A 14,974-nucleotide genomic window follows, 5' to 3' on the forward strand; every position below is an offset into this window, starting at 1 on the left:
TCCATGTTGTTTAATCTCTGCGGCGCTGCCAATCTAATACTGAAACCCGATTGTCCTGATCTTGTTCAGCACAACTTTGTGATTCACATTTCTGTGGGTGGTATCAAGCTGACACACCACGAACTTTTTGAGTCACTGAAACTTTCCGCTGAGCCCGGGACCCCCCCCGGCCCGCGGCCCTGCCAGATTATGAGAACAATTGAGGGTAAAGGTGTCTCTGCTGCTGAGGAGACAACGTGATGTTTTCTGTCCCTCCTGTTGTCAGTGTGGAGTCTCCGAGCTGATCCCTGTGTGGGGAATGGATGGAAAGGAGCTGCAGGTACTGTCAGTGTCTCAGAGCCGGTGGGGGGGGAAAGGGGGGGATCTGGGGGAAACTTTCCTCCATCCTCACCCCCATTCAGCTCCTTATCCGGGGGAATGGATGGAAAGGAGCTGCAGGGACTGTCAGCAGGGTCTAGAGGGACAGCAATGTGGGGGGGTGGGGAAGGTAAGGGTGGGGGACCCGGGGGAATGGGGTGGGGGCAATGGGAAATGGATGGAAAAAGAGTGGTGATGGTTGGAGGATGAGATCAGTGTCTGTCTCTTATTCCCTGTACTGGGAGGATGATTCCATTTACATTTTACTTAAAGCAGAAACAGACCGGTTCAGCAAGCTGCCTGGTTTTTACACTGTGGACAGCAACTGCTTTTATTTGCGTTTCATTTAATAATAACCAGGGCAATAGGTTGCGATTGATTCAGTTCAGGTCCTTTCAATGGTCATGCTTTGTAAATAGTGAATAAGACTCTGCCTCATACTTCTCGATAACAGATTGCGATTATCAGCCGTTTATTGTTAAGAATCCCCAGCCTTAAAAATCTCTCTTTTTAAAAATTCCCCATGTTGCCAAGTACCTCATGATTTCCAATTTTCCTCACAGCATGGTGGGTGTACCTACACCTCAGGGACTGCAGCAGGTTCAAGAAGGCAGCTCATCCACCACCTTCTCAAGGGGCAATTAGAGATGGGCAATAAATGCTGGTCTAGCCAGTGACACCCCGTCCTGTAAATGAGTTAAAACATTTTGTTAGAGGTTTCCTTGTTTATCACATTGCTAAAAAGGGACACCCTTTTTTCCATATTAGCACTTCCTGACTTGCTAAGTTAATAGCCTCTCTACTTTTCTCCACAATATGTTTCACTGGGTGGGTCCAGACTGTCCTAATCTCGATCCAAGCACATTCCTGGGAAAGTTCACTTCTGACCTGGAAGGTGAGGAACTGGAGACCAGGAGTGATCCAGCTCCACCAATCCCCTCTGGTACAAGGTGAAGGAATTATCCCTGGGACATCGGGCCACCCAGCCTGTGCTTTGCACCTTTGTTTCTTCTGGCTACTTCTGATGGATAGGTGACTGTGAATGTGCCTCTGGTGTTGGGCTCAGTGTTAATCCCTGTATTGACTGGGATGAGTGAATAGGAGCTGCAGGGACTGTCAGTGTCACTGGGGGAAATGTTCCTTCATCCTCACCCCCATTCAGCTCTTTATTCAAAATAAACTCCTGAGGATCCTGGAAATCTGAGATAAATAGAGAAAATGCTGGAATTCCTCAGCAGTCCAGACAGAGAATCTGTGGAGAGAGAAACAGAATTAATATTTGAAGTTTAACCCAGCTTTTCTACCTGCTGACTCACTGCGGTAATCAGTTACATTCCCAACCCTCACTGCAAAAAAATAGCCAGTGACAGTTTCTGTGATTCAGAGCATCCATCTCAATTTTACAGCAGTAAACAGGGTGAAGAAACCATGGTCAACATATCCAGAAACCTGACCAACTACAACCTTGGCATCAGATCTCAATTCCCTCAGCCCATTGAATTCATTTCAGAGTTAACACAGAATCTCATCATAGAGACATTGAATGGAATTTTACATGAATGATTCTAAATGCCTAGTGAGTGTGAAAATGAGAGAGTTCCTGATCTGTTTCTTGGGTGAGTTTTCATGGCCAATCTTACAGAAAAAAATGGTTTGTTACTTGCTGCTGCTGCAGGCACTGGGTTGGGCTCAGTTCGGCAGCTAGCCTGCAGAGGGAGCTACTGTGCATGTGCAGACCTCTGATTCTGCACATGCACAAGTTGAACAGCAGGGGTCTGACAGACAGAGAGCTGTCAGGCTGCTGCTGCTGCAGGCAACTGAAACAAACCCCACCCCCTAATTCGCAATCATGGGGACCCGCAGCTGATCATAAGCCCCACAACACTCAAATGCAGACCTCGCTGCCCAGACTGATCATGTCCTCTCCTCCTGATCCAATAGCAATGCAGAGTACGCAACAGACCCCGCTCCCTCCCTGATCAGGCCCTGCCCCTGGCTATGCACCCATTGGCTCCACCCCTGCCCCATGGGCCCTGCACCTGGTCCCACCTCCATAGTCGCCGCTCCTTAGCACTGGCTGGGGGACAGTGGCCGGTGAGCATTGCCTGGGTGCTGGGTTGGCAGTGCCAATGTGACAGGGTGGCACTACCAGGCTGCCACTGCCCAAGAAGAGAACCGTGCCCAGCAAGGCCACAAAGGCAAGTACATGCAAATAAATATTACCATAATTTATCCAGACCCATGCCCATTTCCGGACAGAGGCTGACCCCACCACAAATCCGCATCTCATAAACTCACCAGAGCTGAGAAATTGGGTCTGATCCTGATTTTTCAGCTCCTGTGCGATTTTACCGGCTCGTTCTGCCTATCGATGGGCAGGGCGTGCTGGTAAAATCCCAGCTACTGTCTCAAAACACATAACAGAGCAATAATTTCTATTTAATCCTCTAATTACATTTCAATTACAAAAAAATCCAGTGGGATATTCTGGAACTAAGTCAGACAAACGCCCAGCGTGGCGCTCCCTCAGCGCTGACCCTCTGACGGTGCGGCGCTCCCTTGGCGCTGACTCTCTGACGGCGCGGCGCTCCCTCAGCGCTGACCCTCTGACTGCATGGCGCTCCCTCGGCGCGCTGACCCTCTGACGGTGCTCCCTCGGCGCTCCCTGTAACTAGGATCCAGCCTTTGCTGCAAGTGCCATTGACACCACCTCACAACACGTTACCCACCATCATCTCAGTTCTACTGCAGCTCAACGTGAGGGCAAAACAGCCGTCCAACAAGGCCTCTGGCGCAGGTGGAATCCTCACTGAGATATTAAATCCGGCAGAGAGATACTCTTCACAAGAATCCCCAATTTCATCCCACGAGCCAGGTTAAAGTCCAACAGATTTATTTGTAACAAATGCCACTGGCTTTTGGAACTGGCTGTTCCTTCTCGGGCAGCATGTCAGCAGATTTCAGAGATGCCTTAATTGTGGCCGTCTTCAGGAAAGGAGACGGGTCCGACTGTGGAAATTACAGAGGGATTTTCCTACTCTCCACCATGGGAAAGGTCATTGCAACAATCCTCCTCAACGATTCCTCCCAGTGTCTGTACAGTTGCTCCCTGACCCTCAGTGTGGCTTCGCCTGTTAAGAGACACAATGGACATGATCTTCAGCACACGGCAAATCCGGGTAAAGTGCAGGGAGCAGCATCAATCTCCGTACATGGCCTTCTTCCATCTCACAAAGGCTTCCGATTCTGTCAACCGTGAGGGATTGTGGAACATCCTCCTCAAATCCGGATTCCCACAGAAATTCGTCACCATTCTCCACCTGTTCCACAATGACATACACACAGTGATCCTCAGCAGTACTGACCCTCTGATAGAGTTAATGTTTCACATTAATCACCCTTCATTAAAACCAGAAAGAGGGAGAAACAAAATTGTTTTTATTTGTAATAATATAATTTATTCATCTAAAATCTGGAAGACACATTACAAAACATGTCAGACTGTAAATTGCAGTGATATTCACATTCTCTCCAGAGATCTGACGATATCAGAAACATTTCTATATTTTTGCTACAGAGAGTACAATTCTTTTCAAATGATAACAGCGGTCATGTTGCACTTTGGGGCACTTCAATACTCACTAATAATGCAGCGCAGAGAGGCAGTTAACACCCACTGGGGAGAGCATTTTAGGATCTCTGTAACCAGGATCCAGCCTTTGACACAATGCCATTGACACTATCTTGCAACACACTACCCACCATCATCTCAGCACAACCCCAGCTCAACGTGAGGGCAAAAAAACCATCCGAAAGCTGAAGAACAGCAAGGCCTCTGGCGCAGGTGGAATCCTCACTGAAATATTAAATCCAGCAGAGATACTCTTCACAAGAATCCACAATTTCATCCCACGTGCCATCCGACACGAGACTGGGATTAAACTCACAGTCTCGGGGTTTATAGATCTTTAACAGCTCTTCAGTGACTTGGCTGAAAGGCTTTACAAAGTGACCTTTCCCCATCGTGCCCTGGCAGCGGCTGTTCCAAGCTTGAATGAGTCTCTCAGCACGTAATCCTGGGCAAGAGGACAATTCTTTGCACTGGAAGTTTGAGGCAGTCCAATCATCAGTCTGAACAGTGGGTGAACCTGTTGTAAAGGGGGTCACTGTGTTTTCTTGTTGCAGGGACACAACTTCCACAGACTCCTGCTGCTGCTGCTGAGTGTTGTTGCTGCTGTTTCAGGTAAGAGCTGTGACTGCTGGAACATTTCAGCACTGATCACAGGGTGGGGGGATCAGGAATACATCTAGCTTTAAGGTGCTGTGTGTCCTGCCAGTGGAGCCATTGAGGGAGTGGACACGGTAGTTTCACATCACACACAATGATCATCAGAACTGAAAGGAAGGAAGTTAATGTCTTCACATTAACCCCTGTGATGTGAACAGTGGGATCTGGACACTGAGCAACACTCAGTGACACTGGGATGGGTGACTGGATAACACTGGGATGGGTGCTTGAGATCCAGTGGGTCTCAGATGGGAATCGAAAGGGACTGGGATGAGATCCTGAGCTCTGGAATCAGGAGTCTGGGACTGTCCTGAGATCAGATCGACGTTAGTAAATCCGACCTTTACATTTCAGGGTCAGTTTTCAGCTCCTGAGTTCCATCTCACATTGTCCACCCCCCCAGTCTGTGATTTTTCTCCCAAGGGGAGGTGACCAATATCCTGATGTGTTCTCCCAGCACGTGTACAAATGGAAAACATGTGATTCAAAGTGTTGTCCAGCTGCTCTGTGCTTACAAATATCCAGCACAAGCTGGTTTTAGTTAAAGGCTCTCAATGTCTGAACTTTAACCTTCCCACACAAATGAAAGCAGTGAGGTACTGATCAGTGCTTCTTGTAAATCGAGCATGGCAGTGTAACCATGTGAAGCTTGGGATGTAATGTACCAGCAGGGAGGTTATATCTGTGGATAAATACTTCCAATCTTTTCCAGGTTTTTCACATTTCCCAGTTTCTGGGTTCCTTGGGAAGCAGGTTGTGCTGCCCTGTACCTACAAAGGGAATGTCCCAGTCTCAGATTTACTGGTAATCTGGGGAACACCCAAACGTGAATTTTTGCACAAGTTTATCAATGGAAACGATGATTTGAGGGAACAAGATCCACGGTTCAGAAACAGAACAAAGCTGTTCAAAGATCAACTGGAACAAGGAAACTGGTCAGTCCTGCTCTCTGACCTCAGGGAATCAGACCGGAGCCAGTACGAGTGTCAGATCTACAAGAAGATTGATAAACAAATTTACTGGGAGAAAACTGATTCAGTCGATCTCTTTGTAACAGGTGAGAGATTTCTATTTCAGATGTTCCATATTTATGATACAGTGATTATATTCAAATGATTTAGAGTCTTTTGAACATTTCTGCAGTTGTTTCATTGGATAGACAGTGAGTAACATTGGAAGGTTTGAAATATTGTGTGATATTTTAACAAAGAATGATTGTGTGAGAGTGAGTGGTGTGAGTCACTGTTACCTGTAACTGGTCCTTAAATTACCTGGAATTGTTATTTCTGTTCCTGAGTCTCACCTTCCTGTCCCTCAGATATGGAGTTCAACAAGGAGATTCTATCCATTTATAAATACTTCCAATCTTTTCCAGGTGACTCGCCTGTCCCAGTTTCTGGGTTCCTTGGGGAGCAGGTTGTGCTGCCCTGTACCTACAAAGGGAATGTTACCATCTCAGATTTACTGGGAATCTGGGGAACCACCAAGGGTGATATCTTACACAGAGTGGTCAGTGGAAACGATGATTTGACACAACAAGACCAACGGTTCAGAAACCGAACAAAGTTATTCAAAGATCAACTGGAACAAGGAAACTGGTCAGTCCTGCTCTCTGACCTCAGGGAATCAGACCAGAATGATTATCAGTGTCAGATTTACAAGAGGCTGGAGACGGGCTATTATTGGGAGCAATTTGATCTCGTCCATCTCTCTGTAACAGGTGAGAGATTTCTGTTTCAGGTTTTTTGTATTTAATCTCTAATTTTTATGGGTTCAGTCGTGCAGTGGTTATGTTACTAGACTAATAATCCCGAGACCTGGACTAATAATCCAGAGAATGTGAGTTCTAATCCCACTGTGTCTCTTTCATAATTTAAATTCAGTTTATTTAATAAAAATCTGGAAATATAAAATTGGTCCCACTAAAAGTGACCATGAAGCTATTGCATTGTTATAAAACCCCACCTGGTTCACTAATCTTCTCCTTCTCTGACAGTCCCTCAGGGTCGAGGGTGACTTGCTTCTCCTGCAGAGAGGTGGGTTCTGCAGCTGGCTGAATAGCCCAATCCTGGAGCCGCAGATTCTGCCCCGGGTTTGGTAGCTGGTGGTTGATGAGATGGGCGGGTGGGTGGCTCGCTCTGGGTTCTGTGCTCTATTCCCGATGTTTACACTTGTCCTCTGCGTGCTGTACTCACTGACACTCGAGGTGATTGGTGCCTTCACAGATGTGTTGTCTCCAGTTAGTGCATTCTAAGACCAGTGATTTGCACGTGTCAATGGGGATGTTACATTTATTTAGGGAGGTTTTCAGAGTGTCCTTGTAGCTTTTTCTCTGTGTGCCCTATTGCTTACCATTGCAGAGCTCAGAGCACTCGTTTCAGCAGGTCTTGTGTCGGGTGTGCGGACAATGTGGCCTGTCCATTGCAGCAGTGTGACTAATGCCTGAATACTGGGGATATCAGCCTGGGAGGCGATTTTCACATTGATTTGCCCATCCTGCCAGTGGATTTGCAGGGTTTTGCAGAGGCAGTGTTGGTGATATCTCTCCAGGGATTTGAGGTGTCTGCTGTGCATTGTCCATGTTTCTGATGCATACAGGAGGGTGCACTGTAACCATGAGCTGGATTGGAGGTCTCAGGCTTCGAACACTCTGTTGCTCATAAGAACATAAGAACATAAGAAATAGGAGCAGGAGTAGGCCATCTAGCCCTTCGAGCCTGCCCCGCCATTCAATAAGATCATGGCTGATCTGTCGTGGCTCAGTTCCACTTTCCCGCCCTCTCCCCATAACCCTTAATCCCCTCTCTTATCAAGAACCCATCAACCCGCTTCTTAAAAATATTTAGTGAGGCAGCCTCCACCACTTCAACGGGCAGAGAATTCCAGAGATTCACCACCCTTTGAGTGAAGAAGTTCCTCCTCAACTCCGTTCTAAACCGCCTCCCCTTTATCTTGAGGCTGTGCCCCCTAGTCCTACTGTCTTTTTTGAGCGGGAAGAGTCTCTCCACCTCTATCCTATCCATCCCATTCATCATCTTATACGTCTCAATGAGATCTCCCCTCATTCTTCTAAACTCTAACGAGTACAAGCCCAGTTTATTCAGCCTCTCCTCATAGCTCAATCCCCTCAACTCCGGTATCAGCCTAGTAAACCTCCTCTGCACTCCCTCCAGGGCCAAAATATCCTTGCGCAGGTGCGGCGCCCAAAACTGCACACAGTACTCCAGCTGCGGCCTCACCAATGCCCTATACAGCTACAGCAAGACCTCCCTACTTTTATATTCAATCCCCCTCTCTATGAAGGCCAGCATCCCATTAGCCTTCCTGACCACCTGCTGCACCTGCAAACTGGGTTTTTGCGACTCATGCACAAGGACCCCGAGGTCCCTCTGCACCGTCGCCTGCTGCAGTTTTTCGCCACGTAAGTAATAGTCAGATGTCTGAAGGCTGCACTGGCACATTGGAGTTGATGCTGGATTTCATTGTCGATATCTGCTCGTGCCGGAGGAGATGTGGGAAATGATCCACATTGTCCAGGGGCTCACTGTGGATCCTGATGGTTGGGGGGTGGGGGCAGTTTAATACAGGAAGAGCAGGTTGGTAGAGAACCTGTGTTTTCCAGATGTTTAGTCTGAGGTCCGTTCTCTTATATGCCTCAGTGAATGTGTTGACGATGGTTTGTAGCTCAGCCTCTTGGTTGTGGCTCTGCAGACACTAGAGGTGTCGGAGTTTGAACAGTTTCCTGCTTCGTTCCACTCCAGCGGGAAGCTTCAAGGTGATGGGATGGAGTGTTGCTGTGAGGAATATGTTGGTGCAGTGATGCAGTCCTGTTTGATCCCAGTTTGTGGACGTATTGGGTGTGTGGTGGCTCCACTGGTGAGGATCACAGTTTGCATTATCATTGTGGAACAGGTGGAGAATGGTGACGAATTTCCGTGGGAAGCCGGATTTGAGGAGGATGTTCCACAATCCCTCACAGTTGACAGAATCGGAAGCCTTTGTGAGATGGAAGAAGGCCATGTACGGAGATTGATGCTGCTCCCTGCACTTTACCTGGATTTGCCGCGTGCTGAAGATCATGTCCATTGTGTCTCTTAACAGGCGAAGCCACACTGAGAGTCAGGGAGCAGCTGTACAGACACTGGGAGGAATCGTTGAGGAGGATTGTTGCAATGACCTTTCCCATGGTGGAGAGTAGGAAAATCCCTCTGTAATTTCCACAGTCGGACCCGTCTGCTTTCCTGAAGATGGTGTTTGTCTTCGGAGCGCCTTCCCCACCCAGCGCGCATTTCTAAATGTTTGTTCCCCTCCCGACTCGAACACTGACATCACTGAAGAGAATCAGCTTGTCTCCTTTTGGGATGTGGGACAGCGATTGGTCAAGGCTGGAGTGGACTCTTTCTTTTGTCTTGTCCCTTAAGTCTAGGGTTGGGGTGGAGGCACAGACGGCTGTGATGAGCTGTTTCTGGGGCAGAGTGAGCCATAAAGTCATGAGGTGTTTCCTCCCCCGGTGGGTCCATTGAGACGTCTGACCCATCTGTTTTTATGGCAAAGCCAACGCCGTAGAGACAACATTCTTCTTTCGGAAGAAGGTATATCCACCACCTTGGTCTTTAAGCTGGCCTTCCCCTGCCTGTCGTGTCTCACTCAGGGCAGACATGTCAATGTTACGGTGCCGGATGTTCCACCTCATCCCGAGATTTTCCACCAGAAATCCGTTTGAGGTTCTTGTCCTATTTTAGTGGAGTGTTTGGGTTTAAGGGGGAGTGAAGAGGGTTGGGGGGGGTGGCGGTGGAGGGTGCAGGGGGTGCTATTGCTGCTCAGTGACCAGTTATCTCTATTGGAAAGCATGTATCGGTCACAGTATGGGGCAGTGTCTGTGTGCAAGGAGCTGTGGAGCGGCCTGGTGTGTGTGAGATTATTGGTAACTCACCTCACACATCCCTCCAGGACTAGAATTAACCAGGGATCTGTTTGTACTGGGAATGGTTCTGAAACACTCGGTGCTGAAAGTCTCTGCTGTTAGTTTTGTGAGTGTGTCTCAGTCTGTTAATGGCTTCATTCTGTCTCTAGGTCCTGGACTCTCTACTAGAACAAGAGTTGGATTGGGAATCGGAATTTTTATTGCTATTTTTGTTGTTGCTGGAATTGGGATTTATATATTTCGAAAGTGCTAACGACGGTGAGTTCCAGAATGTTCCACTGTTTCCATTGGAATCCTGTTTTTGGTTTATAATGTTTGTTCGATGTTGCTGAACTCTAGAACTGTCCATTTACTGAGCTGTGAGGATGCTTCAATCCACCCTATCATTGAGCAGCGTTAACCAGTCACTTCCAGCTTGTTATCCTCTCGCCGCTGAACAGTCCCCGTGGATTGGAAAGGAGCAAATATTATCCCACTGGGAGAACCAGTGGATGAGGAATGTATCTGGAATTTCAGAAGGTACTTGATAAGGTGCCACACAACAGGTTGTTCCACAAGATACAGGCTCAGGGGATTGGGGGTAATATAGCATGGATTGAGGATTGGTTGATGGACAGAAACAGAGGAGGAACAAATGGGTGATTTTTGGTTGGTGGGATGTAACTGGTGCTGCAGGGATCAGTGCTGGAGCCTCAGATATTCACAATCCGTATCAGTGACTTTGATCAGGGGAGAGAGTGCGATATGTCCAAGTTTACTGATGATAGAAAGTGGGAGAGTAAGCTGTGAGGAGGACACTGAGGTTGCAAACAGATCTTGGCCAGTTCAGTAATTGGGAAATAATGGGTACAATAAGAAGTCACACAACAGATTAAAATCCAACAGGTTTATTTGGAATCATGAGCTTTTGGAGTGCTGCTCCTTCATCAGGTGAGTGGTGATATACACGATCTTCTTGGAGATCCTCTCCACTTTGAGCCAGCAGTTTGCAGTGTCGGTGGTAGCTGTGGAACTGGTGTGTACCACTGACACTGCACAGCACCGGCTGGAGAGAACCTCCCACACCAGTCCAACACCAGCATCTCCACATCAGGAAATAATAGTGGCAGATGGAATATAATGTGGGAAATGGTTTGGAAGAATGGAAAAGCTGAGAGGCCAGTGAATGGCATTTGGAGAGATTTGTACCCAAATCACCAAGTTAACACCCAGGTACTGCAAACAGTCAACAAGGTAAATGGGATGTTGGCCTTTATTGCAATTTGCTAGGAAAATAAGAGGAAAAAAGTCTTGCTGAAATGTAGGTGGAGCATGGGCCAGACCAAACATTGAGTACTGTGTACAGTTTGTTCTGCTAATGCAAGACACAGGAACTTAGAAATTAGGAACAGGAGTAGGCCATTCAGCTCCTCAACCCTGCATCACCGTTTGACCGGATAATGGCCGACTTGACAGTGGCCTCAATTTTATTTTCCTGTTTCTTCACACTACTACCCGCCCTCAAAACCCTATGAGTTTCTCATCAATAAAAATCTGTTTAACTCCAAATTAAAGTATTCCATGACCCTACCTCCACTGTCCTCTATAAGACCACAGGATATAGGAACAGAATTAGGTAATTTAGCCCATTGAGACTGCTCCAGCATGACATCATGGCTGATAAGTTTCTCAACTCCATTCTCCCGCTTTTTCCCAGTGATCCTTTTACCAATCAAGAACCTGTCTGTCTCTGTCTTAAATGCACTCAGTGACCTGGCCTCCACAGCCTTCTGTGGCAATGAATTCCATAGACTCACAATCCTCTTGCTGAAGAAATTCCTCCTGATCTCAGTTCTAAAGGGTCACCGCTCTGCTCTGAGGCTGTGCCTTTGGGTCCTAGTCTCTCCCACTAATGGAAGCATCTTTCTCCATGTCCAGTCTATCCATGTCTTTCATTATTCTGTAAGTTTCAACGAGATTCCCCTCCTCAGCTTTCTAAACTCCATTGAGTTCTGACCCACAGTCCTCAGACGCTCTTTGTACATTAAGCTTTTCATTCCTGGGCTCATTCTCGTGAACCTCCTCTGAACCCTCTACAGCCAGCACATCTTTCCTTAGACACTGGGCCCAAAATTGCTTGTAATATTCTAAACGTGGTCAGACTAGAGCCTTATAAAGCCTGAGCAGTACATCCCTGCTTCTAGTCCTAAGACTGAACCTGCAAATTAACCTCAAGGGAATCCTGAATTAAGACTCCCAGATCCCTTTGCACTTCCGATTTCTGAATTCTCTCTCCATTTAGAAAATAGTCTATGCCTCTATTCTTCCTACCAAAGTTCACAATCTCACACATTGTATCCTGTCTGCAACTTCTTTGCTCATTCTCCTAACCTGTCCTTCCACCTATCTTTGTTTCGTTTGTAATCTTAGCCACAGTGCCTTCAATTCTTTCATCTAGATCATTGATATATAAAGTAAAAAGTTGTGGGCCCTGTGGAACTCCACTAGTCACTGACTGCCATCCTGAAAAAGACCCCTTTACCCCACTCTCTGCCTTCGCCCAGTCAACCAATCTTCTATCCATGCTGGTATCTTGCCTCCTACACCACGGGCTCTTAAGGGTAGCACAGTGGTTAGCACTGCTGCTTCACAGCTCCAGGGACCTGGGTTCGATTCCTGGCTTGGGTCACTGTCTGTGTCGAGTCTGCATGTTCTTCCCATGTCTGCGTGGGTTTCCTCTGGGTGCTCCGATTTTCTCCCATAGTCTGAAAGACGTGCTGGTTAAGGGCACTGACCATCTCTGTGTATCCAAACACGCACCAGAGTGTGGAGACTGGGAGATTTTCACAATAACTTAATTGCTGTGTTAATGTAAGCCTACTTGTGACAACAATAAATAAGGAGAAATTGGTTTCCTAACGAGTATAAGCTGACTGGTGGAAGCATGTAAATTTGGTTTAATGAGATGCTTAGAGACCTCCTGGTTTGCGGGATTAAAAATGGAACGATTCAAAAATATCTATTAACTGAAGCTTAACTTGACTTCACACAGGTGCTATAGCCTTACATTGGCCTCACCATTGGAAAATGCTGCTAGCTGAGCGTATGAGTTGCAAGATATCCCGATGGAAGTGGACACCCCACGCCGGTTTGACTGAGTTCGGGGACCACAATTTGAACACAGGCGATTACATAGCCTCACTCAGGAAGCATCCAGATACACAAACCTTCAGGTCTGTCCACAGCACATCCCCAAAACAAAGCCAAACTGCAATCAATCAGTCTCATGTCCCTTCAGAATCCCGCCTGGTGGTGCATTGTAATTGTTTCTGGTATGTGGAGCCAAAACAGCAAAGGAGCCCTACAAGACATAGATTTAGAAAAACACAGCCCCATAACATTTAAAAAAATGGCCATCTTCGTGAAGTCCTGCTTAAATACCCTGAAGTTTTCCAGGAGGGCCTAGGGACTATCAAAGGAGCCAAGGCAACCTTACAAATTGATCAGGAAGCAATTCTGCAATTTTGCAAGGCGCACCCAGTACCATTTACCTTCCGAGAAAACATTGAAACTTAAATCTGGAGACTGGAGCGTGAAGGGATCATCAAACCAGCACAGCATCATATGGACCAGTTCTGAATCTAGATGGATCAGTCCTCCTTTACGGGGATTTTAAACAAATGGTAAACCATTTCTCGCAGCTGGATAAATACCCGATCCCTCAGATCAAGGACTTGTATGTGAAGTTGGCAGGAGGACTCTTCGAAACTTGATGAGCCACACTTACTTACAAGTACAACTGGACGAGAATTCCCAGCAACATTCAGCAATTCATACCCATAAAGGCCTTTACCAGTACACTAGATTATTATTTGGGGTATCGTTAGCCTGCATGATTTTCCAGCAGACGATGGAAAACATCTTATATCGTCTGCCTCAGGTAGCTGTTTATCTGGATGATGTCCTCATAACAGGAAAAACGAATGAGGAGTTTCCTCCGGTTTCCTCCCGCAGTCCGAAAGACGCGCTGGTTAGGTACATTGGCCGTGCTAAATTCTCCCTCAGTGTACCTGAACTGGTGCCAGAGTGTGGCGACTGGGGGATTTTCACAGTAACTTCATTGCAGTGTTAATGTAAGTCAACTTGTGACGCTAATGAATAAACTTTAACTTTAAAAAAGGTTTAGAGAACCTTGAGGAATTTCAAAGTCAATTTTCCACAATAGGCGTACACCTAAGAAAGGAGAATTGTGTACCTCAAGTCCCCCAAGTGACCCAACTGGGCAACAGATTGGACAAGTCTGATGTACACTCCTTGGAAGACAAGATACGGGCAATCAAAGGCGCCCCATGTCCATTCAAGAGCTAAGATCATTTTTGGAGTTGGTAACCCAATTTGGGAAATTTATACCCAATTTGCCTCCATCCTGGCCCCGTTACACCAACTACTAAAAAATCAGCTTTGGGAGTGGGCTTCCACTCAATCCTTGGCTTTCCAACAGCTTTCCTTGTCGAATGTTCTTGCATATTACAATCCCAGGAAAGAACTATTACTGACCTGCAGTGCAACCCCATACAGAATCGGGGTGGTATTAGTACATGGGTGGCCAATTGAAGATGTACACCCAATCGTGTACACGTCCATGACCTTGGCGATCTCAGAACACAAATACTCCACATTGAAAAAGAAGGGTTTGCGGGAATATTCGGGGTTGAGATATTCCACCAGGATCTGTAAGGGTGAAAGTTAATCATTGTCACAGACCACAAACCACTACTAGGATTGCTAAAGGATGACAAGGTGGTGTCACCCATGGCATCAGCCTGAGTCCAATGATGAACTTCATTCTTGGTTGCCTCTAATTATCAACTGGACCACCGTCCAGGAGGCTGAATCACTAACACAGATGTCTGGAGTTACTACAGATCGACACTCCACTTGTACCCCCAATGGAAGAGATGGTGATGACAATTAACTTTTTGGAAACTCTCCCAGTGGCAGCAAATACAATTTGGCTGTGGACTCAAAAAGATCCGGCTCTGGCAAAATTGAAACAGTTCGTATGACGGGGAAACTGAAAAAGCCATTCCAGCTGACATTCCACACATACTGGAGCTGGAGCCAGCAGCTGGCCATGGAAGATGGCAGGAATAATCTGATTATTGTCTTTTGTTTCTTAGTGCTGCAGACATTGGAAAACTTTCTGAAGGAAACACAATAAAGCTTTTGAATCAAGTCTTGAAAGGTGCAGCTCTGAGTCTGTCTATGTCTGTACTCACAGATGTGCAGACACAGCTGTGTGTGTGTGCGCATGTCCACATGCATACATGTTGTGTATATAGCTATGTGTACTGTCTCAAGTGTGTGTGCCTGTAACAGATGTGTGCACGCACGCAGTTGGGTGAATGTGTGTAGGTGTGCATTGC

At 46.8% G+C, this 14,974-nt stretch overlaps 1 protein-coding gene across 1 annotated transcript; it reads left to right on the forward strand.

Moving 5' to 3' along the window:
• The first annotated feature begins 247 nt into the window (after positions 1 to 247).
• On the forward strand, positions 248 to 14,769 carry LOC145338027 (uncharacterized). The gene is made up of 6 exons (XM_080182797.1): positions 248 to 319; positions 4,543 to 4,600; positions 5,358 to 5,702; positions 6,021 to 6,365; positions 12,601 to 12,781; positions 14,544 to 14,769. Exons 1-6 carry the CDS (start codon positions 299 to 301, stop codon positions 14,767 to 14,769), a joined length of 1,176 nt encoding a protein of 391 aa, XP_080038923.1. The 5' UTR covers positions 248 to 298.
• Positions 14,770 to 14,974: the final 205 nt, after the last annotated feature.

The sequence above is a fragment of the Carcharhinus amblyrhynchos genome, unplaced genomic scaffold (genome assembly GCF_965287045.1).
Source record: "Carcharhinus amblyrhynchos unplaced genomic scaffold, sCarAmb.v2.hapA scaffold_89, whole genome shotgun sequence".
NCBI lineage: Eukaryota > Metazoa > Chordata > Chondrichthyes > Carcharhiniformes > Carcharhinidae > Carcharhinus > Carcharhinus amblyrhynchos.